The sequence below is a fragment of the Nicotiana sylvestris genome, chromosome 3, assembly GCF_000393655.2.
Source record: "Nicotiana sylvestris chromosome 3, ASM39365v2, whole genome shotgun sequence".
NCBI classification, from domain to species: Eukaryota; Viridiplantae; Streptophyta; class Magnoliopsida; order Solanales; family Solanaceae; genus Nicotiana; species Nicotiana sylvestris.
The window spans coordinates 2,959,866-2,986,382 of record NC_091059.1 but is presented as its reverse complement, the minus strand read 5'-3'; the positions used below and the strand labels follow the sequence as shown (position 1 = coordinate 2,986,382).

The 26,517-nt window shown below is 37.9% G+C and overlaps 2 protein-coding genes and 1 non-coding gene across 7 annotated transcripts; 2 read left to right on the top strand and 1 right to left on the bottom strand.

The window, feature by feature from the left end:
- Positions 1-7,771: 7,771 nt before the first annotated feature.
- LOC104217179 (uncharacterized protein At4g06598-like) lies at positions 7,772-11,038 on the top strand. Its single transcript, XM_009767345.2, has 6 exons — positions 7,772-7,981; positions 9,134-9,528; positions 9,641-9,774; positions 9,885-9,960; positions 10,444-10,570; positions 10,695-11,038. The coding sequence occupies exons 1-6, from the start codon at positions 7,966-7,968 to the stop codon at positions 10,919-10,921; spliced, it is 975 nt and encodes a 324-aa protein (XP_009765647.1). The 5' UTR covers positions 7,772-7,965; the 3' UTR covers positions 10,922-11,038.
- A 5,288-nt stretch (positions 11,039-16,326) lies between these two features.
- On the bottom strand, positions 16,327-25,409 carry LOC104217180 (uncharacterized). Of its 5 annotated transcripts, none has more exons than XM_009767348.2 (7): positions 25,198-25,409; positions 23,036-23,611; positions 20,882-22,135; positions 20,731-20,801; positions 17,023-17,745; positions 16,700-16,935; positions 16,327-16,391 (listed from the first exon to the last, which is right to left on the bottom strand). In XM_009767348.2, the coding sequence occupies exons 1-5, from the start codon at positions 25,300-25,302 to the stop codon at positions 17,421-17,423; spliced, it is 2,331 nt and encodes a 776-aa protein (XP_009765650.1). In that variant the 5' UTR covers positions 25,303-25,409; the 3' UTR covers positions 16,327-16,391; positions 16,700-16,935; positions 17,023-17,420. The 5 variants fall into 5 exon arrangements, with proteins under 5 accessions (XP_009765650.1, XP_009765651.1, XP_009765652.1 ...); XM_009767349.2 differs by lacking the exon at positions 16,327-16,391 and having other exon boundaries at positions 16,464-16,935; positions 17,023-17,187; positions 17,279-17,745; XM_009767350.2 differs by lacking the exon at positions 16,327-16,391 and having other exon boundaries at positions 16,464-16,935; positions 17,023-17,146; positions 17,279-17,745.
- Positions 25,410-25,968: 559 nt separating this feature from the next.
- On the top strand, positions 25,969-26,071 carry LOC138888881 (U6 spliceosomal RNA). Its single transcript, XR_011406450.1, has one exon. It is a non-coding gene; the product is annotated as a U6 spliceosomal RNA (small nuclear RNA).
- The last annotated feature ends 446 nt before the right edge of the window (positions 26,072-26,517 follow it).

Here is a 26,517-nt window from a genome sequence, read left to right as displayed (position 1 = left end):
GTCTCTAAATCGATTTAAAGAATGGACCCTGCAGCATGTACCTCGAAAGCAAAATAGTCAGGCCGATGCCCTTGAAAATTTGGGTCATCGATCGAAGATGATGAACTTAGCTCGGGGACTGTCATACAAATTTTGAGGTTGGTAATTGAAGAAGGACATACCAAAATAAACTCCACAAGATTAACCTAGGATTGGAGGAATAAGTACATCAAATACCTAAAGAACGAGAAGCTTCCACCAATCCTAAAGAATTGAGGGCCTACGCACGAAGGCTGCACGGTTCACATTGGCCGAGGATGGAACACCGTATAGGAGAACGTTCGATTGACCGTTAGCAAAATGTTTGGGACCAGGAGACACCGACTATGTTCTATGGAAAATTCACGAGGGAACATGCAGAAATCATTCCGGTGCCGAGTCATTGGTTCACAAAGTCATCACAAAGTCACCAGCCTGGAGAACAACTCCACTCAGTCCTATCCCCATGGCCGTTCATGAAATGGGGAATGGATATCGTCGGCTCTTTACCATCGGCCCCAAGTAAAGCTAAATTCATTTTGTTTATGACTAACTATTTTTCTAAGTGGGTTGAAGCACAGGCCTTCGAGAAAATCAGAGAAAAAGAAGTCATATATTTATGGGACCATATTATGTGCCGATTCGGGATGCCTGTAGAGATCGAATGCGACAATGGAAAACAATTCGTCGGCAGCAAAGTGACAAAGTTTTTCGAAGACCACAAAATAAAAAGGATTCTATTAACGTCATATCATCCTAGTGGGAATGGACAGGTCGAATCAACAAACAAGACCGTAATCCAAAATCTGAAGAAAGGATTGAACAAAGATAAAGGAAAATGGAGAGAAATATTGCCCGAAATCATTTGGGTGTACCAAATAACGTTAAAATCCAGTATGGGGGAAACACCATTCTCTTTAGTCTACAGTGTTGAAGTTTTGGTCCCGGTCGAAGTCGGGGAACCTAGCTTCAGGTTTCGGTATGAAATGGAAGAGTCAAACCACGAGGCTATGAATACGAGTCTTGAATTACTAGATAAAATACGGGAAATCTCCCTCGTTCGAATGGCCGCGTAAAACAGTGGATCGAGAGTATTACAACCGAAGAACCAATCTTCAACACTTTAAAACTGGGGACTTGGTTCTGAGAAAGGTCACCATCAATACTCGAGACCCAAATGAAGGAAAACTTGGCCTGAACTAGGAGGGACCGTATCATGTCCTCGATATCGTCGGAAAAGGATCCTACAAACTTGGCACGATGGACGGCGAGCGGTTACCAAACAAATGGAACATATCACTCCTCAAACGATATTACTGTTAAGGTATAATCTTCTCCATTTTCATTTATATTTTATACTAACCAATTGCAGGTGTTCGATCGAAGGCATCAAGGAATTCTTCAACACAAAGTCCTTAGGTTCGAAAGCAAGCGTTGCACTCTTTTTCCCTTTGATCGGATTTTATCCCAAATGGGTTTCTCCGGCGAGGTTTTTAACGAGGCAACCATCGTTTGTGCTACCTTGGGGTAATTCAACAGTATTTGAGTCTTCTTTGCAATCAACCTCGAATATTGGGGGGAATTACACTCGGATGTCAACTTTGTTACAAGGAAGATGCTTCATGTCAACAGGGTCTCGATAGGTAAAACTTTGTAAGTACCAAACGGTCAAACGAAACGTGCCCATGTAGATTACTCGAGCCCTAAAGATAAACATGTACGCTTATGTTAATCTATTGAAAGAAGTATTTTTTCCTTACCAAATATTTCATGACTTAGAGAAAATTTAACTTTACAATTTCATACTTTTGGTCTGTTGTGGTAACAGGCTTAAGGGTCGATCATAATTGAAGTTCGAACAACTTACCTCGTACTCGGGGACTGCCGTCCGAAAAATCAATGTAATCGAACTACTAAAGTCTCGAGATCATAAGACGTTAAAAAGGCAACCCTCGTTCTTATAGGTCAAGGCCACCCCACTCGGAGACTAACACTTCGAATAAGTTCGAAGTATAATCGGGAAACACAGGGCCGGCTCTATAGGTGTATGGGGTAAGGCAAGTGCCTTAGACCCCAGTTTTGGGAGGCCAGGAATACTATATATTTTATAGGTTTATAGGTTTTTCTTTTTTTAAAAATAAATAATATATAGTACTTTTTTACTTTTCATATATAAAAAAATGAAAAACTTTTAATATATTAATAAAGTAAAGCTTAAAATAGTACTAAAAATAGTTGTCACTTGGATTTGATTTGACAACTCTACTTTTTGCTCTTCTCAAATAATTCCAAAACGCTATCCAACATTTCAATTTCATTTCATTCTTTATATTCTATATAGGAAAATGAGACACAGTGACATACCTTCTTCCTTCCTTTTTATTCATGATCATCTTCTTTCTAGTAGATTTCTTTCTTTCTCCAAGACTTCAACAAGCCAACTACTAGATATTTTGGAATCAAAGTCTTCAAACTTCTTGAATCAGTTAGTCGGGTAATATCATTCTAACTTTCTAGTAATATTTTTATGTGTTATTTATTATTTTATTAATTTTACTATGTACATATTGTTTAATTTCTTTTAGAACATATACATGTCTACAAGAAAATATGCATCCGGATATTCAAAAACCCATGAAGAAAAGAAAAGTTGAAAATTTAATAAAATCTCAAAAATGAGCTCTTGAGAATTTTTTGGCAAATAATGAAAAAACTAAATCGCAAAATGTAGGAGAATATTTTGTAGATGAAAAAGTCACTAACTTTGAGTCAGATGATAAAAAAATTCAAATTGAAGAAGAGGTTTATGAGAAATCTGACGAAGATACAAACTTTAGCCTTAGGCCCCATATGAGCTTGAGCCGCCCTTGGGGAAACAACCCCAAGAGGCAAATCCCAAGTCAAAGGCTACGACCAAACAAACACGGCTCGTAGGCATCCGAATTCTGTAATAAAATAGGACTTCAAATATTTCCATAAAACCGATTTTAAAGGCTACCCTCGGCAAATTAATAAAGGGTTTCGATCACATCAACCCTCGAAAACTCTAAGGGGTACTGAATTGTTCGAACTATCAAACAAGCTTATTTCACGCTAAGGCGTAACGAAGCAAAGGGTTTCGATAACACTAACCCTCGAAAACCCTAATGGGTACAAATTTATCTCGTGCTAAGACATAACAATTTTTATATGATTAACTTTTTAAGCCGAAAAGGGAAAAAAGCCATTCTTTTTAAGGCCATATCAGCCTAATTCAAGAGCCTAAGGGCCATTTTATTTTTTGAGTTCGAGCAGTCATCCTCACTCAACTAAAAACTAAGGGTGACCATACTTTAAGTCAAGCAAGTACTCACTCGATTACAAAGACTACACTAGTCCGACTTCGATCAAATTGCCTAAGCCTTGTTCTCATGAACAAAATTTTCACAAGGCATGGACAAAGTAGAATTTTCACAAGATAGAAATTGAAATAAAGACAAGTCAGAAAACAAAGAGTTCTTTTATATATACGAAAATATTTATAAGGACGGATCAGGGTCCTACACAAAAAATTTTGAAAAAAAAGAAGAAAAATCCTAAATGCCTAATTTTCCTCGGGAGCTGCATCCTCGCCATCAGGATCTCCTCCGCTCTCAGATCTACTCATACTCCCGTAATCATCATCATCAGAAGAGAGCAACGCTTTGGCTTCGGCCTCAAGCTCTTTCATATTCTCGATCTCGACAGCAAGGTTAAAACACGAGCATGAATCTCTTCAAGAGTCTCTCTTCGAGACTAGCATTTGGCATGCTCAGTAACCCAGCATGCTCGAGCCTGAGCAGCATCTGAAACTTCTTTTGCTCGAGCTTGAGCGGCCTCGGTGTCAGATCGGTAGACACCCGCAATCACCTCAGCATCGTCCTTAACCATCTTAGCCTTAGATTTCATCGCTGCAATCTCCGTGTCCAACCGAGCCTGTAGCTCCTCAATTTTCTTGCTTGTTCCAAGCTCTTCTCTTTCATGCCTTGGATTTGGTTTTCGGTTGAGGATAACTGAGCTTGAGCTGCCTCTTTCTTTGAGGCAAGGCGATCCATCTTTTGTTTCTACATTGAAGTCCATGCCTTCACCTCGTCTACCTCTCCTTAGAGTTGCACGATCGTTTCATGCAGCCGTTGGACCTGTGAGATCGAATCATTAGCCATCACTCCCAAAACGAGGCCATAAGCGTCTAAGACTTTATTTACTTGCTCGGTTAGTTCACTTTGTTCTTTCTGGGCCACGACCAACTCAGCTCGAAAACCTTTGATTTCTTTTTCTGTTTGCTCACCAACAAGCTTGAGAGCATTTTTCTCCTCGGTAAGCCCTCGAATTTCAGCTTCATATCGGCTCAACTCTCTAATAGACTTGAAGAAAGCCTCGTGATAAAGTACTGAGGCCTACACAGATAGAAGGTAAAGAATTAGGCAAAGAGAGAAAAATAAAAACATGAAGACCGGCATCGACAGAAAAGGTTAGGGCTTACCCGATTCAAAGCTTGCTGGGGTTCGTTGAAGAGGCACAGTGCTCCCACCTCATCTATCAGATCTTGATCCTCCTCAGTGAATAGACCTTGAAGGTAACGGTCCATCCCTACGGGGGCGGCAAAAACTCGTGCATCCTCCGGGGCTGTAATAATGATGGTTTGTTTACACTCAAGATCGACACTGGAGGCTGAGAACTGGCTGGTCAATCTGAAACTCGAGGAAGTTTTGCCCAATCTACTCCTCAATACATCCAAGTAATTCAAGTCGGTGGCATCATCAATCCCGGAAAAACAACTTCGAAAAAGGTCCTCCCCTCTGACGGCACCTTCTACCTGAGGGGCTTTCATAGTTTGAGCCTCCCGAACTTCCCCTTACGAGAATGAGGGAAGTGGCAGGGAGTCACCAATTTCTATTGCCCCAAGTGAATCACTTGGGGCGTTCTCTTCATTTCGAAGGGCCTCGGAGCCAACCCCTTCGGACATACCTACCGACTACTCATCTCGATGGGAATTAGTCTTCAACAACTCGGGGACTTTTCCCGGATCCTCTTCTGAGACCCCCTCGATTTGAGGCTGGATTTCTCCAACCCTCGCCGATTCGGAGGCCTTGGGGTCCTCGGTGCTCCTCTTCACTCGAGCTACCAGCTCGAAGCCGTCGTCCTCATTTTCTTCTTCTTCATCTCTTAGCCGATGAACTACCTCCGCAGGCAGGATTGAGGTGTCTTTCTTCAGCTTGCGAGCCTTACTTTTTTTGGGTTTTGGGTCCTCAAAGGTCGAGACCCTTTTTTATCTTTTTATCCTTTGCCTGTTTTGAGGCGGGGAGGCGACACCTCTTTCTCCCCGTATGGGGGTCTCATGACTGCATTTTCTTCAAGGCCTATATGAAAGGAAATCAAGTGAGTATGAAAAGAAGTATTTTAGAAAAGATCATCTAATACTTGAAAATGGCTTACATGATTTTTGGCCTCCCATTGGCCCCTTACCAAATCACGCCATGAGTGCTCAGTATACGAAGTGGTCAGAGCCAATTTCCGAACCCAGCTCTCGAGGTTAGGAATTGCACCGGGCATCCAAGAGACCGCTACATCATAGGAAAGGATGTCGATGAGAAAGAACAAAGGAAACAAGGCGATAAATGGAAATTGTAGATAGGATTGTACTAACGTTTCATATTCCATTCCTCGGGAAATGGCATCTTCTCGGATAGGATTAGGTCAAAATTCTTCACTAGAACAAACCAGTCCATCCATCCTCGATCCTTGTCCTCGTCTATGCTCGAGAATATCACCTTGGTAGCCCGACGTTGAAGCCTTACTAAACAGCCTCGATAGAGACGGGGGTTGTACATCCTAATAAGATGGTCGAGAGTGAAAGACATCCCTTCGACTTTGCTTGCAAAGAATCAGAGCATAATAACAATCCACCAAAAGGAGGGATGGATCTGACCTAGGGTTATTTGGTATTGACGGCAAAAATCAATGATGACGGGATTGACAGGTCCCAGCATAAAAGGGTAAGTGTAAACACTTAGAAACCCTTTCACATGGGTAGTGATGTCTTCTTCGGGAGCCGGAATCACCACCTATTTATCTTCCCAATGGCATTCTTTCTTCACCTGCTCAAGGTCACCCTCAGCTATCGAGCATATATATATCGACATTGGCTCACATCGACCAGGGACCGACGAGGTTTTCTCGACTTTGAAGTCGGAAGTAAGTTCACACACCCCGGGAACACACTCTTCAGGGCGTGGCTCCACCGGTGTTTTATTGTCGGCCAGTCGCGATGAAGAAGTTTTTTCCTTTTGAGGAATAGTTTTTGACCTTTTTGCCATTTTTGTATAAGTTTAAAGAACGAAGAAGAGAATAAGGCTTGGTGTTTTGAGTTGAGGGAAGGTTGGTAACAAAACTTAGAGATTATGCAGAACGAAAAGCTTAAGGGAGTAGAAAGAAGTGAAAGTATAGAATGAATCAATAAGGGAAGGGGCCTATTTAAGGGATTCACGATGACGGTTCAAAGGCACTGGTGGCCGACCACCAACTGACGCTCATTAATGACTTTGGGAACTTTACCAACGGGATGCTTCGGTCGCTTTCGTCACTTAATTCACGAGGATAATGTCATGGCAGGTCGAGGTACAAAATCGAAGGCTCAATTCGTTACTTCTCATCACACTCTAAGAAACGAGGGGACTCTTTGTATACGGTTAAAATCGGGCCTACCCGATTTTACTATTTGATCGAGACCAGGGAATTGCATCGAAGATCAGTTTCGTAGTAGATCTCTAGAGCACGAAGACAAGGTATCGAGTACGAGAATCGAGGTGCCTGTCGAGATCGAGGCCAGTAGCAATCGAGACCAAATATGGCAGACTTCGAGCAAAGCACAGTAACGAAAAGGCGAGATATATGTGACCGGTCAAAGACCACGGCGAAAATCCCATAACAGATCGAATCAAGGGTGATTGTTTAGGCTAATCATGGGGTTTACTTCCGTAATTAGAATTGTGCCATAGATAGGATTCCTCTACTATATAAGGAGGGTTCTAATCATTTAGACACCTTACATTCACGCATATCAAAGCAATATAATATTCTCTCTTTAGTTTACACACTCTTGTTCATCAGCTTGTCAAATTTTTTAACTATTCTTGCACCAACTAGTTTGAGAGCATCTGAGCTCGAGGGCTGAATTACGTTGTAACACTAGTTTGATTTATCTTATTGTCAATTTTTATTACTAATCCTTACATTTATCAATTGGTATTAGGTGAAATCACGTGTTCTTAAAACTACATTATAAATTTAATTGTTATCCAATTTTAAGGGTAAACAAGAAGATCACTTAATGCAATTTGAAATCATTTTGCACGCATGCTCAAAGGAAAAACACATTTAAAGGTAGAGTCCCCACTTACCTTGGAGCTAGCTTAACAATATTCACGCCTGGGGTGGGGGATTGCCTCAAGGTGCAAGAATTTATATATATATATATATATATATATATATTCGTAGTATAATTTTCGAACAAAAAGGATTCAATTAAACCCCTTCCAATTATGTACGACGTACATGTAGGCGCTTTTTTGTGATATTATTTGACTACTATTTTATGACTTGTTCGTGTCATAAAATCATCTACACATTTTCTTGGATACGACTCAAAATTAAGAATAAACATAAAAAGAAGAAAGTGACAATTTATAATTGCAAATAAAAATAGCTGAAATTTTTTCAACGTGGTAGGATCCCTTTTCCTTTGGTTTACGTAAAGTGCGCTCTTTCTCTCGTTTTACCTCTTGAGTTTCAAGAACAACACAGACTGTTTAGAACAATGAAAAGCAAATGCAAATATAGGATTGAGGACCAAAGCGTGGGGTCTCTCAACTTCACCTATTTGCTGAGACCCCCCACGTTTGGGGCTACGTTCCTCTCTTTAATTAGTCTATGCATCCCTCTTTTGGTAATTCTAATAGTTTTCCTTCTTTGTTTTGTGATGTAGTGAATTATATCAAAAGCATATCATATGAAGAATTGATGTGAAATTTCCTTCGTTATGATCACTTGATTTGTAAATGATTGCTCTTAATTTTATCAAATACTTTGCTATTTCATTAATCATTTGTTTCGTTATGTCATGCACGATGGCAAATTCAGAAGTTAGACGTTGTGGGCTAATTTTGAAATAGAGTATATTAATTAATTCAATATATACTTGTTATACACATACATATAATGTCCGACCCTAGAGCTCTAAATGACGCGAAAATGTTTAAATTCCATTTATGACAATTTTTTTATTTTCCATGAAAGATAAATAATATGGCCAAGGTGTTGTTTGATTAAATTTCCCAATTTTAAACTTAGGATTAAGGTCAGCATTAGAATGTAATATAGGTGATCTTAACCTATATTCTGGTTTTTAGTGTTTGTTAATCTTATTTTGCCTTCAAATTTGGACTTTTTAAATTTTTCCTTACTGGGAACCTCAAATTGCTTTTGGTGAAAGCTTAAAGCATATCATGATTTGCCTAGAGCACAATTAATGTGCATATTAAAAAGAAAGGGAAATTTTCAGGCTACTATTTGTGTTCATCCTTTAGGATTTCTGATGGGTAGCCTTGGAGCAATGGTAAAATTGTCTTCGTGTGACGTACAGGCCATGGGTTCGAGCCGTTGAAGTACGCACTAATGCTTGCATTAGAGCAGGATGTCTTCATCACTCCCTAGAGGTGCGGCCCTTCCCCGAATCTTGCGTGAATGCGGAATGTTTTGTGCATCGGGTTGTCTTTATTTCCTTTAAGATTTCTGGTCCAAAAAGGGAAAACCAAAGATTATTCTAAAAAAATGGCAGTCTCATGCACTAAGCTCCTGCTATGCACAAGGTGTGGGAAAGGGCCAGACAACCAAATGTCTATTGTGCGCAGACATGTATTTCTGCAAGAGGCTGTTTCCACGGCTCGAACCCCTGACCTTCTGGTCACATTGCAACAACTTTACCAGTTACGCCAAGACTCCCCTCAGAGGTTGCTCTATTTATGCCATTTAAAAGGTATTCATAGTAAAGCTCTATGTTAGTTATTAATTAATCACTTAGAACATTTATCACCTGCAGAAATTTCTTTAGAAATGGAAAGTTCAAATGGATCATCACGCTTGAAAAACTTCTCCTTTTCAAACAAGCAATTGATCATGGACTCCACTTCAGAGGGATCAGGATCGGGATCGAGTCACCATCATCGGTGTAACTCGGAGAGCTTTCTTATAGAGGAGCAACCTTCTTGGCTTGATGACCTTTTGAATGAACCTGCAGAAACACTAGTTGTACACAAAGGTCATCGTCGTTCAGCTAGCGACACTTTTGCGTACCTAGGAGCAGCTGCAGAGAGGTTAAACACAAGGGAAATTAACAACAATGTAAATGTAGGAGGATCTTCAATCAACTACGTCAGTTACAAAGATCATTTAACTTCATCAGTTTCCTATGACACAAAGCCAACTTCTGCTAAGGTGTGCATGCCCTATTAAGATAAAATTTAGCTTGTACAGAATTGTTTTAATATCTAAATACGCGACCGAGACATGACTTCTGAAGCTAATGAGGATCCTTCTTCATATATAGGCTGCTCTGGAATTGAATGAGAAGCATAACAGAGAGGTCATAAGTACACAAAACAAAGAGGGATCTAGTGAAAGATCGAACAATACACAAGCCAAACATTCCATGTCCAAGGCTGATGCAAAACGTGCTAAACAGTAAGGTTTCATTACAATGTCAACTACTAGTTGAATCTGAATTACACAAGCCAAACATTCCAGTAAGGTTTTAAAGAGCACACTGCTGTATATAAATCTGAATTATGCAGGCAATCTGCTCACCGATCACGTGTCAGAAAACTTCAGCACATAGCTGAACTTGAAAGAACAGTTCAAGCTTTGCAGGTACATACTGCAAAATTGCCCTATTTCTTGGATTGGCCTAATAACCCTATTTCTTGGATTGGCCTAATAACTGACTTAGTTGAACAACCAAAATTCTTATTTTCTTAAGCCGAGGGTCTATTGGAAACAAGCTCTCTGCCTTCAAAAGGTAGGGGTAAAGTCTGCGTATATACTACCCTCCTCAGACCCCACTTATGGAATTTCACCGAATATGTTGTTGTTGTTTATTTTACTTGGTAAAAGTAAGTGTCTGATAGATTTTATCTTAGTTCAATATCTGCCCTTTATATCCTGAGTTTAGAAAGTTATATATATTTGTAATGTGAAACATTGATGTGTCTTTTTGTTTAGCTATCAAAAAATAGTAATACTATAAGACATTGACTTTGTATAAGCACTTGCCCTCAAAAAATTTACTTTCAAAGAAGGGAAAAAAAGGGAGAAACAAGAATTGTAACACATTTTTATGTGCTGAGATTTCAGGCAGAAGGATCTGAGCTCTCTGCTGAGCTAGAATTTCTTGACCAACAAAATATTATACTGAGCATGGAGAATAGAGCCCTGAGGCAGCGTTTGGATAGCTTATCGCAAGAGCAGCTCATAAAACATTGTATGTATCTTTCATGTTACCTTATTATTACTCAGCATTGAGTTATATATGTTGCATGCATGCTTTTTAATGCCAACATAATTGTTCCATAGAAAAACTTAAAGAGCATGTTTTAATGATGCAGTGGAGCAAGAGATGTTGGAGAGGGAACTTACAAGGTTACAAACTCTGTATCAGATGCAGAGGCAACAAATGCAACAACAACAGCATCAGCAGCCACAACAGCAGAATCACTCTAAACATCGTCGAAACAAAAGCAGAGATCTTGAAGCCCAAATTGCCAACCTCTCAATCAAGAACAATGAAGCCAGTTCCAGCAGAGTTCAGGTTACTGGTTCAGTCCGGATGTAAATGAGACTCGACCTTTTTACAGCCGCCAAGTGGAATGTCTCTATCTTTCCTTTTTCCACTTAAAAATCGCGATTCAGTATTACTAAATGTTAGAAACCAAAGAAGTTCTATATTTCATATCTAGAAGAGAAGATTACAAGGCCTATTTATAATACTAATTCACCTAATCTATTAGTTGTCATACACCTAATTACACCTACTATACAACTCATATACATGTGCTAGCTATGATGTAGTACATGTGTATACATGTGCTACACAACTTGTATTACACCTACTATACAACTCATATACATGTGCTAGCTATGATGTAGTACATGTGTATACATGTGCTAGACAACTTGTATGTCAACACTCCCCCTCAAGTTGGAGCATATATATTGATCATGCCCAACTTGTTACAGATATATTCAACTCGAGCTCCATTCAAAGCTTTTGTGAAAATGTCTCCCAATTGATCTCCAGTTCTAACATGACCTGTAGAGATGAGCTTTTGTTGAATCTTTTCACGAACAAAGTGACAATCTATTTCAATGTGCTTAGTCCTTTCGTGAAATACAGGATTAGAGGAGATATGAAGAGCAGCTTGATTATCACACCACAACTTTGCTGGCAATGTAGTTTGGAAGCCAACTTCACTTAATAGTTGATGTACCCATACAACCTCACACACAGATTGTGCCATAGCTCTGTATTCTGCTTCCGCACTAGATCGAGATACGACATTTTGTTTCTTACTCTTCCACGAAATCAAGTTTCCACCAACAAAAACGCAATATCCTGTCGTGGATCTCCTATCGGCTTTTGACCCTGCCCAATCTGCATCTGTGAAACACTCAATGTTAGTGTGTTCATTATTCTTATATACTAGACCCCGTCCTGGAGATCCCTTTAGATAACAAAGAATCTGCTCCAGAGCCGCCCAATGAAGAGTATATTTCCTTTGGGACAAGAAGATGCCTTTCTTGCTCCGTGTAACTTCAACTCCCAAAAAATACTTTAGTTGCCCTAAATCTTTCGTCTGAAATTGAGTGTGAAGGAAAGACTTTAGAGTTGAAATTCCTGTAATATCACTTCCAGTAATAACGATGTCATCAACATATACTACCAATAAAAGAATACCATCATCAGACTTTTTATAAAACACCGTATGATCGCAATTGCTTTTCTTCATCCCATATTCTAGAACAGCCTCACTAAATCTGCCAAACCAAGCACGGGGACTCTGTTTCAGCCCATAAAGAGATTTTCGAAGATGACATACCTTTCCACACTCCCCCTGAGCAACAAACGCAGGTGGTTGCTCCATATATACTTCTTTCTGAAGATCTCCATGTAGAAAAGCATTCTTTATATCAAGCTGATGCAGAGGTCAATCATAACTAGCTGCCATGGAAATGAATAATCGAACAGAAGCTAACTTGGCGACCGGGGAAAAAGTATCCAAATAGTCGACTCCATAGGTTTGTACATACCCTTTTGCAACAAGGTGTGCCTTAAGGCGAGCTACTGTCCCATCGGAGTTAAACTTAACAGCAAATACCCACTTGCACCCAATAGCCTTTTTGTTATTGGGCAGATCGGCCAACTCCCAAGTACCATTCTCATCTAAAGTCATCATCTCTTCTATCATTGCATCATGCCAACCTGGGTGGGACAATGCTTCACGAACAGTTTTAGTCATCCTAGCATAATCTAATGATATAATAAACGAGCTAGAAGAAGTAGACAGATGGTCATAAGACACAAAAGAAGAAATAGAATAAGTACATTGTCGTGTACCTTTGCGAATGGAAATAGGAAGATCCAAACTAGGATCTGAAACACAGGAGGTTGGATCTACCGACGAAGCAGAAGTAGGTAAAGGATCGGGTTCTGAGGTTTGTTGTCGCCTGGTATACACACGAAGAACAGGTGGCTGCTCGGATGGTCGATCGAGGGAAACGGGTGACTGAGGAAGAGGTGTTGGAGAACTAACTGGATGTGTGACAGTGTAGACCAAAGTATCATCTTCTTCCTCAGGACTGTTATAAACATATGAAGAAAAGAACGGATAATTTTCATGGAATGTGACATCGGCAGACACTAAGTACCTTTTGAGATCTGGAGAATAACACCGATAACCTTTCTGAAGACGTGAGTACCCTAAGAACACACACTTAAGGGCCTTTGGATCTAATTTAGTTACCTGTGGACGAACATCACGAACAAAACAAGTACAACCAAATATTTTGGGTTCAATAGGAAATAATGGCTTAGAGGAAAAAGAATGTTGTAAGGAATATTACCATGAAGTACAGAAGATGGCATACGATTTATTAAAAAACAAGCTATAGAGACGACATCAGCCCAAAAACATTTTGGCACTTTCATTTGAAAGAGGAGTGTTCGGCCTACTTCAAGAAGATGTCTATTTTTTCGTTCCTCAACCCCATTTTGAGAAGGGGTGTCAACACAAGAAGATTGATGTAGAGTACCATTTGTAGCCATATAATCTTTAAACAAATTCGAAAAATATTCTTTTGCATTGTCACTCCTTAAATTACGAACGGAAACATTAAAATGAGTTTTTATTTCAGCACAAAAAGCACAAAAAACTGAAAACAACTCCGAACGATTTTTCATTAAATATAACCAAGTAACACGAGAATAATCATCCACAAAGGTAACAAAATATCTAAAACCAGTTTTAGAGATAATAGGACATGGACCCCAAACATCGGTGTGAACTAACTCAAAAGGTAAGTCGACCCGTTTATTGATTCTAGAAACTTTAGGAAGGCGATGGTGTTTAGCAAACTGACATGACTCACAATCTAAAGAGGAAATACTCTGAAACTGAGGATATAACTTCTTCAAACTAGACAAGGATGGATGTCCCAATCGACAGTGTACATCAAAGGGAGACAACACAGTTGAACAAGAAATGGATTTCGGCACTTGTGATTCAAGAACATAGAGACCCCCAGACTCAGAACCTTTACCAATAATCTGCTTCGTCGTAAGATCCTGAAAAAGACAATAATTGGGAAAAAATGAGACACAACAACTTAGAGTACGAGTAAGTTTACTGACAGATATTAGATTGAAAGAAAAATCAGGCAAATTTAAGACGGAACTAAGGGAAAGAGAAGATGTTGGGTTAACAGTGCCAGACCCTAAAACATATGAGGTAGACCCATCAGCTAAAGTAACTGTGGAACATTGGGTATGTAACTGAAAAGTGGAAAAGAGTTTAGAGTTACCTGTCATATGATCTGTGGCACCAGAAATGACCTATTTGGATGACGAAGAGAGGAGACACTTAGTGATTTTACCTGACTCGGGGATAGTATTGATAGGAGGAGATGATGACTGAGATGGTGAAATAGTCTCAGAAGTGGTGATGTTGGCATACTGAAATCTTTTGTTCTTATTCTGAAGCTTCACACAATAACGTATGGTATGACCGAGCTCATGACAATAAAAACATTCAACTTCCCCTTGCTTTAGGTCTCGACTATCGCTACTCCGATTGCGATTACTATGACTCCTATTCTTTTGGACGCGGCTAAGCAGAGCACCACTATCGATCGTGGCTGTCGGACCTGGATGAGACTTTTCAGTACGCAACACTCTTGTAAAGGCCTCTTTCAAGGAAGAAGCAGTCCCAGATAAAATCTGCGATTTGGCCCCTTCAAATTCGGGAGAAAGACCAGAAAGGAAACTCATGACCGCCAGTTGTTCACGCTGAGCCTGTTGTACCTTCACATCTGGACTAAACGGCAATATAACATTAAGCTCATCATACACCTTCTTAAACTCTGAGAAGTAAGTGGTGAGAGAGCGATCTTGCATGGATGGATGGTAAAATGCCTGGCACACATCATACATGCGAGACAAGTTTCCTTTGCCAGAGTACAAAAAATCTAAATAATCCATTAGATCCTTCACATAATCACAATGAGAAACTAGATCATTTACCTCACTGTGCATCGAATTCTTGATTTGGAGAAACAATTTTGCATCCTCCTTTAACCAGACTGATTTAGTCTCATCCTTGGGTGGATCATCAACCAAGTGGTTCTCTTTGTCGATGCTCCGCAAATAGAGACGGATCGTCTTACTCCAATCCATGTAATTGAAACCCATGAACTTATTCTCCGTAATTTTGGACATAACCGGAATGACATCAACGATAGGTTTCGTTTCAGTCATCTTGCACCCGAATAATAGCAGAATCAAATAGTCAAGAACAGTGCAGTGAATAGTGAACAGTGAACAGTGCAGTGAATAGTGAACAGTGATATTTGAACAATACAGTGAACAGTGCCGGAACAATGATCTTGGAAAATGAAAGTTGTCGGGAAAAAAAAATTCTGACAGTACCACTTTGGTCGGAATAGTGAGTACAAAAATCTGTAAAGAAGCGGTCGGGGCAAAAAATGGCCGGAAATAGTGAAATAGAATCAAAGCAGCGAAAGACTGTTCTGAACAAAAATAATTCGAACGGGGAAAAAAAAATTCCCAACAACAAACTGATGAAAAAACTTCAATGCTCTGATACCATGTTAGAAACCAAAGAAGTTCTATATTTCATATCTAGAAGAGAAGATTACAAGGCCTATTTATAATACTAATTCACCTAATCTATTAGTTGTCATACACCTAATTACACCTACTATACAACTCATATACATGCGCTAGCTATGATGTAGTACATGTGTATACATGTGCTACACAACTTGTATTACACCTACTATACAACTCATATACATGTGCTAGCTATGATGTAGTACATGCGTATACATGTACTAGACAACTTGTATGTCAACACTAAAGAAAACTTTTAGAGTAAAAGATGATTGAAAATTCTGCCCTGCAATGTATATTCTTAGGCTTCTACTACAGCCTAGTCCTGACTGAACCAGTAAATTGTGCAGATGTGGAAGTGAGGTTTGCTGTAAATTGTGACTAAGGTGACCATCCATTCAGCTTTCAATTATCACACATGTAAACATGTTCTGCATAGTAGAGATGGTTTTTGTATTAATGCAGATTCCAATAAATTTCTTGCTTATTGTTCAAAGTTGATGCTAATGTTGTCAATGTGGTACTTCTAAACAAACACCATATTTGATAGAAAATTCATCTCCCAAATCACCTTCCTCCTTTCTTTTATTAAAACAAACAAGGAAATTGAAACTCCTTCATTTTTTCCTTACCTAATCGCCAAAAAGGGGTCAAATCACAACAACAACAAAAAAAAGTAGCACGGTGCACAAAGTATCTCACATTCCTACAGGGGTCCTGGGAAGAGCCGCACCCCAAGGGGTATGATGTAACCAGTCCACCCTAATGCAAGTATTAGTGATTGCTTCCACAGCTCGAGCGTGTAACCTATAGATCACACAAAGATAACTTTACCGATGCTCCAAGGCTCCCCTTCGGTCAAATCACAGTTGACACAAAATATTTCCCATGAGATACACTGTATAGACCAGCATAAAGTTGAAAGTATAATCAGCAAAATGAGCAAATGGGTATCAAGAGTTTTGGCAAATTAGCCTGCAATTGCAACACATTTTACTCATTTTATTGGGTCCAGCTGAAAGACAGGGTTACAATCTTTTGTCATCTCTTTAACTTAACATGACAGAATCAGTAGGAGAAGAAAAGGGAAAATTACTCTAAACACTCATAACTGAATCTCACATTCCAAAGCATTTGATAGAAACTTTACAGGAATGTACACAACAAAAGCACTAAGGATGGTGGGATATTAGACAAGCTTTGCACCTTTTAAGCATGAAATCCTATAATAGAAGTTTCTTATGGTCAACCTCGACGAACCATACGACTCATAATTTCCTTGGTTCTCCCTCTGACGGAGTGTATTTCTGATTAGCAAATGAAGCTGTCAGCTTAAAAACCTTTTTCGCGATGTTTGTTGTGCATCAAAAGGCGAGAGCAGATCAGGTTGAAGATCCTGTAGTAGACACCTTCAAGCTCCTTTATAAAAACTTCAGGGTGCTCTAGAGAAAATGAAATGAAAAAGATGAGATTAATAAAAAAGAGAAGCATGAAACAAGAATGAATGCATCAGTAAAAGCATCTCGTACCTCGATCCAAGTTAAGTTCAGCAAGCCAGTTGACCATTATACTCTAATATACCTCAATCAAGATGTAATATCAGCTTAATCATGTTGAAGAGGCAAGTTTCGTGGATTTTATGGCCATCGCCGCCTTAATAAGGAAAACAGAAAGCTCCACTAACTTGTTAGGATCTGACTTCCACGCATATCAGTCTTAAGATTTTACCCTAATTAAATGAGGTTGCAGACATTAAATAAGAACCTTATTTAACAATTTCCTTACATGCACTGAGGAAGCGTCGTCGAAAGTTCATTGTACAGCAATTGTCCAGCAGGCCATCTCCAAACATATGTCCAGTGTCAATTCAATGAAGCTCAACTCGCCAGTTCTCTTTCCAAGGAGAAGTCTTTAAGTTAATTAAATTTTAGTTCCTTTTCATGACTTTCCAAGATTTCCTCTTCCTTTTCCACCTTAACAATGCCATCTTGTCACATTTCAACATACGATATTGTTGCCGATGCTTTAGCCAGGAAGAGTAGTCCTTTCCTTGCTTGCACTCAATAAAATCAGCTAAGTCATCAAAATCAGGGACTCGTTCAGAACGCCCTAGTCTGCACTTAAGAAATATCTTCCCGTTGGTTGTTTCCTCCGTTTCCTCTTCCATTTCCTCCGTTTCCTCTTCCATTGCTTCAAAATTTTCTTTGCTGTAAAGCAAAGAGGTGCTTATCTTTGAGCTATCTTCCTTTCTTCTATGGTTATCAGTTAGTAGAATAAGGTAAATGGGTGGATTAAAGGAGGGAGGTAAGAGGTAAGCATGAATAAGATAACTACCAACTACAAAATCATGTATGCAACAGCCAAAACTTCATTTAAAAATGGAAAAAACATAAAATTTAAGAAGCAACTACTTTGTCCAGAGTTTTCCTAGTCCTCCAAATGGTTATATGTTATATATTTTTAAAAAAAAGATCAGATATTTAAGCTTGCAAATTTGAAACTGAACATGCGTAATTTAAAAGAACAAACATTGCACTAATCATAATATTATGAAGTAATACAGACACCATGCCCACTTACAACGAAGCATACTACAGCGAAAACTATCAACAAGAAAAGACAGAAGTATATGATCATAAAAGGAACGAAACCAGCTTGAAGTCTTGAACACATAACTACACTATCATTGTGTTCTTTCTAATGATGTAAATAATTATATTGATATGGTAGGAATAATTCCACATAAAATTTTACAAAATAGTACAGAATCTCAAACCTTAAATTATAATTCTCAACAAACAGAATCCATTCATGTATACTGCACCGGAAGTGTCAAAAATAATTTGTACAACGTATTTTCTACTCGTTTTGAGAAGGAAGGTATTTTCAACTCTTCCAAACGATCTTCTATCCCTTCCTTTCTATATTTACCACATGGACACTACCATGCTTTTCTTCTCAGCCTTTTCCTCCTTATTTTCCATCATAACATGATATCTGACATCACCACTTCAATAATTTCCACATAACACGCCATAGCTTCTATGTTATCAGACAGTAAAATAACAAACAATAGACTTCTTTTTCTTGCTCTCTAGCACATTTACCAACTTATGTAAACAGTTTTTTTTTTCATTTCAAGTATCATGCATTTAGAATGGATCTCAAGTTGTTGTCCCCTCAAAAAAGCAAATCTTGTCAGCACCCTAAGTATCCAGAGTGGAGTGTCCAAAATCCATTTCCTTCAGTTTTAAGAATCTTGAAGATACATCCCTCTGCCCTTTTCATCTCCAACTATCACTATCCATATGTTAGATTCTCTGCTGATGAGCAACCAAGCAACTTTCTTGATCTTAACAGATTCCTCTGAATTTTAGGTCCATAGGATTCACCCTTCCAATTTATTTGCAGAACTGCTGATGTCTGCTAGCAAGAAATATCGAATACAATCCGAAGTACTTCACAGAAGGCAACATCTCAGCCACTATATATGTTTTCATAAACCGATTCCTAGCTCTTTTGCCTGGTTTCAAGCATTTCCGTAGAAACTATCCCACATTTTCCTAATATTCCTTCATAAAGCTACTCTACACCGCAATCTGATATGAAATGGGCCAAAATGGACCAAAATGATCTTAATGATTTTTGGATGAAGAAAATGATCTTAATGATTCATATAGCCGACTTTCACTAGTCTAGGATTGTGGAATATTAGTAGTCATAGTATGTTTAATTATTTCTCTGCAGTAAGGAGAATATGACTATGTTGCCGTCACTTCTGCTGCGGCAGTTCCCCTTTAGAGTTGGTGTCGACTTTCTGTATGAATTACTCAATTTTTTGGATACTTGAGTTTGCAAACCTCAGTTTTTGAGTTTTTTTTTAAATAACAAAAGGAGTGTTTATTGAATTATTGCAACCCCCCCCCCCCCAAAAAAAAAAAAAAAGCAACTTCTTTTGAAGATTTTCCACACTCGGGCTTCCAAATTTTTCAAAAACTTGAAAACTTGTTCTTTTCCCGAAAACAGGTCAAATACACACTTTCTCCAAAAAAACTCAAAAGTTGAGCTTTTGAAAAGCTTCAAACAAATGCCAGCTTGAGCGAGGAATCTCTAGGAAACAATGTGAAGTGGTTTCACCCATGAGCCTTTCATTAACAATCTCAATAGAATATTAGAGTACTACATTTCAAATTTTCAAATGAAAAAAAATACATCCAGTATAATACCAGCTTGGTACTACAATACCAGACAAAAATTACAGCTAGATAGATGTACAGAAAGATAAAAATTCATCCTAAATTACATATCGTCAGTTCAGTATTTCTGTAGAGTTGCGGCTAATTTTTATCTTGGGAGTCTTGGAGGCCCACTATTTCTACTTTTATGGGCCAAATATAAGCTCACTCCTGTGGGATTAAGTTGTTTCTCAGTAGAATGATTTTGGAGAAAGCTAATCCTATACTATATGATCACAATATCACTTTTAATAATTCAACTCTTCTCCAAATTTGTTTTTCCTTTATTAATTTTCATTCTTTGATGGTTCTAGCTCTCACACAAAGATAACTCATAAGAAAGTTAATTTGAAATAAATGATATATAGCGCATGACAGGAAAAACTATAATCCTCATAAACAAAAGTTCAAAAAATTAAAAGAAAATCTGAGCACATGTTTGATGCCAGAAAAGAACATCTGCTCAGGAAAATAGATCAAAACCCCAGTAAAGCGAACACATCAAAACTTTTAAAATGGTATTAGTTTTCCACAGAGAAGAACAGAAAATAAGGAATTGCATTTTTTATAGGCATCTGAGAAAATAAGGAATATGAACAACATAATAGATTTTTCTTTTTCTTTTTTTTTTTAACATACAAGTAAGACATCAAAAGGCAGGACTGAATTGAGTTCTCTACATCGGAATATCTACTTATGAATAAATCTAACGGCAATATAGAGGTAAGGCAGATTGGACAGAAAGTGTGTATAATATCTACATAAAACAGGCCATACAATAAACCTCTGATGGTTCAAAAGGCTGGTCAGTCAGCATGGAAGCGTGAGAGTAAATTAGAAGTTATACGACGGAAGGTACATACATGAGCCTTTATGCCAACAGAGTAAGCCACATTTCATGCAAATGCAGATATAGTACAAGAAAACAAGAAAAGTGGAAGTAAAACGTGAATGGGGCTTCAAGCTCGTGAATGATACAGAGTGATGGCACTATATTGATACCTTGAACGCAGGGCCCTTGCCTTCTGGAACTTTGATGCAACCACAAGGCTAGATCTCTTGTCCACTACAGCCTGTATTATGAACTAACAGCTTAAAATACAGTAACTGTAAGCAATATATTCTTTCAAGAGCAAAAGGAATTAAACCTGACCTCCTGGATTCTAATAGCAGATAATCCAGATGATGAAACGGAGTCTGGAGTTGGACCAACTAGTGACTGGAGTATATCCAAATTACCTTCTTCAAAGATGAATAAATTCAGCAGAGCTATAATAGTAAACAAGCAGCCTTTTGCTAAACAATCAAGCCTCTTAAAGAAACTGACTGAGAGCAATCCTGCAAAATGCAAAAACATCATCTTGGAAACTCTGTGCTTCTCAGAGTCTATCTCCGTCATTTGGCATAACAAATTTTGGACTGAACTGTCTATGTTGACATTTCTGAAACAGTCAATTATTCCCAAGATAGAATTGTATTCCCCACAGGATGAAAAATCTTGTAAGGTTTTTGAACGATCAGAATTCACATTGCATCTCAGGCACCAGACAACTTGTAACAAAGAGGAGCTCATTAGCTTCAGTATACAAACCAAAAGACAAATATCTTGCAGACTTGTATCCACAATTGTATTCTCCTCGAAACTGTCTGAAGCTCTTAAAATTAGGCAACTTAAGGCTGAGAAAATCTCATCTTGGCAGCATTTGTCTAGAATATACCGACTCTCGTTCACATAAGTTATACAGGAACTTGTCAGGTCGGATTTCATTTCAGAAGAAAGTTTAAGAAAGTGAGATTGTGATGAATCCTCAAACTTTAAAATCAAATTATTGATCTCCTTTCTTGTGCTTGCTAATATACACAAATCAAAAAGGGACTGGATTTCCTTCCCTTCTGCACCTTTGACAGACATATGACTTACAAATGAAGATCGACGGTTGATTTGCAACAGGGGCATATGCTTCATGTACAAAGCTACTGACTTTTCAAACAGAGCGAGAAAGTAATTGATAGGTCTATCATTTGTGTTAAGGTTCTGCATATCCACCAGCAAAAAGGAGGCCTCGTAAACCATTGAAATCAAATGTGCTTGCATTAGTTTGGGTGCAGAAAGACTGATGGGGTTGAGGAGCAATGCTACGGCCGCGGTCGGACTCAATTCTAGAGCTTTCAATGAGAATTTTAAATATTCATTGTTTACCAATAATATTCTGTTAAGATGATTTCCAGACCTATGCTCATCAGACCATGATATTAAGAAGTACCTAGAGAAAACTTCCATTACTATTCCTATTTCTCCCTGACTTGGCTGAGGTGTAAATATTATTTCCGCAGAAGAAGCTAGAGAATCAATAAGCTTAAAGAAATGTCTCAACTGTCCATGCACCAGAAGCTCATCCACAAAAACCTGCATACATGTAATTTCCTCCGTATTAAGGGGGTAAATTATACGTCCTAAGTGAAGTACACAACATGAGGCAAGTTACAACAATAAATTACAGGATGTACGAATGAAAGAAAAATAAAGAGAGAAATGGAAAACCTAAGAAAGACTGGTGGATGTCACTGGTAATGAAACAAGATAGTTTATAGATCAACAAAAGGCCAAGGTGGTGGTAATACTTGTAACCTCATAGACTCCAAAAAAGAAACAGATATCTTGCAGTGAAAGAACTTCTCTTAGGAAACGCTGAGAAAGTCCATGGCCATTTAAAAAGAAGTCGCATATCATATGCATGCTGACTTCTGTACTCGTGCCTAGCATCCAACCTAAAGACAGTGACCAAACCTTTTTCCCCTTTCCATTCCCTTTCTGTCATGGCTGAATGAATACGACAAGAAACATATCAAACATGGAAGTGTTAAGTAATTTCCTCGCTGTACAGCAACAATTTTAAATAAAATTTGCGCACTTCTCTCCTATATCCAGACACTCATTTTGTTTTCAACCAGCTTTGTGAGAAAACCGTGCTTGTGAGACTTCTTTTTTTGAGATGTCATATAGTATATCCAGAGTCCAGTATTTTAAACTGCAGCTCGCGTCATCAAGCTTTTAGCTTAGACATGCAGCTGAATTAACCCCTACATGCTTCACTCATTAGAGTTTTAATCAATATTTATTCCTTACCTCCCTATTGTACTGCTAGTGATCCAGTAAGTGAAGATAGACTGACTTACTCAAACCTTATAAATGGTGAATCATATTCTACGTTGGCAGACAAGGAAGTACTAAATTTATTTCATGACAAACGAGAAGCACAAATCATGAGCTTTCTATTAACCAACAGGAGATTAATAAGGAAATTACCTCAAACGTTGCACGCAAGAAAGAAGTGTGAAGATCAGATGGCTCAAAGAAATGGAGGGACGCAACAAAGTCCTCTGTGGAGGTCGTTCTGCAATCATTATCCTCGGATGTGCATGCTTGAGAAACTGAATTTTCAAAAGTAATTTCCGTCCTATTTTCAGCCCCAAATGTGTTTATTGAAGATAACTTTCGAAGTAACACCAAAAGGACCTTCCCTTTTTCTAAAAGAAGATTGTGTCTGGACACAAGCAAGGGCAAGGTGACCATACAACACCTCAGCAGCAAATAAAAAATTTCAGCATCTTCGGAGATATTCCGCTGCAAATCACCTTGTCTAAGATCATTCGCAGAGATATCACGGGAAGCAGAGGATAAATAGTCAAACCTATCATACACTTCTTCAAATAATACACCAGAGAGGGTTTCTATATCTTCTGATGACGCCTTAAACCCATTGTGATCAATTTCCATACCCAATTCATCAAAACCAAGATTGTATGTTGGACTTTGTAGTGGGTTCAAGGAGAAATGGACAAGCAGAGAATACAAACTCTTAAAGACATGTAATCTCACACCCTGCAAGATGGTAGAATGGGGCTCAGTAAGTTAGAGGCAAAAGAGAAAAATGAAATAATATATCAACTGTAGATTAGTTTAGCCAAAACATCTTAGTACAAACAAGCAATTTAGAGAAGATGTTGGAAAAAAAAAGTACTTAATGAGGCATTAGTGTACATTTAAAATCAGTAAATTTGTAGACTCCCAGTATCAAATGCCAGTAGTATTGGAAGTCAACTGAAGACTTGACTCTCACATTGTTTCACCTTTAATTCCAATTTTACCAGTTTGTCTTATCGCACAATTTTATCTGATTTTCTTTTTGATAGGCTTTCCGCACAATATATTTTTTCCTCTATTCTTTTTTTCCATATATTGTATGTCATGTTTGGTGTACATTCACACTCATTCCATATTTCTAAGAGTTCTGCACTTTCTTCTCCAATTTCTCTAGGGAGTAGAGCATTGCAACTGAATCTTACAAGAGTTGTAATTTGCAATTAAAAATCGTTAAGATGGCCGACAATGCTGACCGACCTTCAAACAATTAAGCCACAGAAAGGGGTTCAACATTCGTTCATAAAATGAGCTTGTGTCCGCTTTCCATCTTATGCCAAAAAAGTAAATAAACTTAAGCGAGAAAAGATAAACATACTTTTCATAAACCATGAAAGAATCCAAAAACTTCAATTATCAACTTCAAACAGAAAATTCAACACTATTTTCCTACAAAATCCAAATTTAAAGTGTTCCCTAATGCTTCTACCAACAAGCAAATAAATCTACAAAAAAGCTAAACCGAACTGGTCTGCGACAAAAACTTCGAATGAGTCCACTACCTTGTTAAACTTATTCCATCTAAAACCCACAATATTTGATTACTATTTTCTCAACAACTCTAATCAACACGGAACGAAAACAAAGAACACAAATATGCTGCAAACAATCTAAATACACAAGTATATTTAACCTCATTAAACGAGAAATTAAAAAAAGCAGACCAAGAAATAAAACAGAAACAAAACAAAAAATAGGAAAAAAAATAAAAATAACAGTTTCATCAAACAAGAAAATACCAACATGGGCAAGCTTCAAATTAGCTAAATAAATAATTCGCAAGTACAAAAAATACCCAAAATCTCTCAAAGTAACAACCCTTGATTCATCCCCCCCCCCCTTCCACACACACACTCTCTTCCAGATACTCCCCCCTCCCCCCATAAGTAAAAGTGAAATATAACGAAAAACAAACAAACAACCCCTCCAAGCAGAAATTAGTGGCAAATCAAGAAATAAAACAGAAACAAAAACCAAAAATAGGAAAAAACCAAAAATAAACAGGTTCATCAAACAACAAAGTACCAACATGGGCAAGCTTCAAATTAGCTAAATAAATAATTCGCAAGTACAAAATACCCAAAATCTTCTCAAAGTAACAACCTTTGATCACCCCACCCCCCCTCCCCACACCCCCACACCCCACACCTCTCTATAGCTACCCCCTCCCCCCCACAAGAAGTAAAAGGGAAATTTAAAAAAATAAACAACCCTTCTAAGAAAAAATTAAGAAAACAAAGAGAAAAAAATTAAGAAAGTAAAAGCACCTGTGGCTGTTGAAGGAGTGAGATAAGATGGTGGAAAACGCCAGAAGCACATAGGGTTTCTTCTTGAAAATGGTTACAGCTCTTCGATCTTCTAGTTGAAACCATGGTTGATAGACGAAATCAAGGGAATCTATTTCACCCTAAAGATGAATTTACCCTTTAGGACGATTTTGGCGCGAAAAACGATGTATATGCTACTATATGAATTGCCTGAATTGTTTCTTGTTTTTGTCCTATAAATATTTTTAAAATGTGTGTTCTGAAATAAGCTGAAAAAAATTGTGTGATTATAAATTGTTTTATTAAAAGTAAAATAAAAGGTTTTAAATTAAATAATTTTTAAATAAAAAGTTATAATTTTTTTGGGATAAATTAAAAAAGAAAGTATGACAAATAAATTGGAATCGGTAGAGAACAAAATTTCAAATGACGTATGTGATTGGTCATACATCGTGGTTATATAGATATTTTTTATAGATAATTCTTCGCTGGTGAGATATGAAGATTAGTTGAATTTATTCTTTCTTTTTTATCGACGAGTAATTAATTGATCACTGACAGGGTTAGGGTCGTTAGTTTCATTTGGAAAGAAGAAAGAAAAAGGAAAAACATTACAAAGACCTATTAAGTTAAATAGTTAACGAGTATGCCATTCAAATAATTGCATAAACAATATTGATGAATCTTGTAGGTTGATGAATTCTTTTATACATATTAGATACAAACACATTGAAATAAGAATACATTGTGGAATCATATAGTTGAAATGTTGTCCCTTCGGGGACATCCGATAAAACTGGAACGATACAGAGAAGATTAGCATGGCCCCTGCGCAAGGATGGCATACACAAATCGAGAAATAGTCCAAATTTTTTATACATTGATTAGTTTCCTCTTTATCACATAAAAAGTTAGAGAGAGAAATCTTATATCTACAAAAAATCCCTAGATTACCTCAACTAATTTCTCTAGCCATATCCAATCCAAATATGGATACTGATATGGAGATGGTTTTAATTCCTCCTAAACCATCTGACATTACCATAGATTATACCCCAAAACTTCTGGAAATCAACAAACCTCCTTTAAAGACAAATTAATTGGGGGAGAGGAGGGACGGACATCATAATTGAAAACACCGTCCCTCTATCCAACGACATTCACACTTCCTTCTCGCCAAGACATACAAATGATAATACATTGGGAAAAGAAAAAATTTCCTCTCTCAAGAGGATAGAAACCATATGCATATGCCTTGGAAATACTCCATAATCATAAAATTACAAGGTTAACGAACTCTTCACCAAATCCTTAAAAAAA

Bases quoted from the DNA above. Each gene is read 5' to 3' on its own strand.
- LOC104217179 (XM_009767345.2), top strand. The intron at 9,775-9,884 runs GTAAGGTTTCAT...TGAATTATGCAG, and splicing joins GATGCAAAACGTGCTAAACA to GCAATCTGCTCACCGATCAC. The intron at 10,571-10,694 runs GTATGTATCTTT...TTAATGATGCAG, and splicing joins AGAGCAGCTCATAAAACATT to TGGAGCAAGAGATGTTGGAG.
- LOC104217180 (XM_009767348.2), bottom strand. From the start codon at position 25,302: ATGGTTTCAACTAGAAGATCGAAGAGCTGTAACCATTTTCAAGAAGAA. The intron at 20,802-20,881 runs GTCAGGTTTAAT...TTCATAATACAG, and splicing joins CTGCTATTAGAATCCAGGAG to GCTGTAGTGGACAAGAGATC. The intron at 17,746-20,730 runs GTATCAATATAG...TGATAACCATAG, and splicing joins GCAAGGGCCCTGCGTTCAAG to AAGAAAGGAAGATAGCTCAA.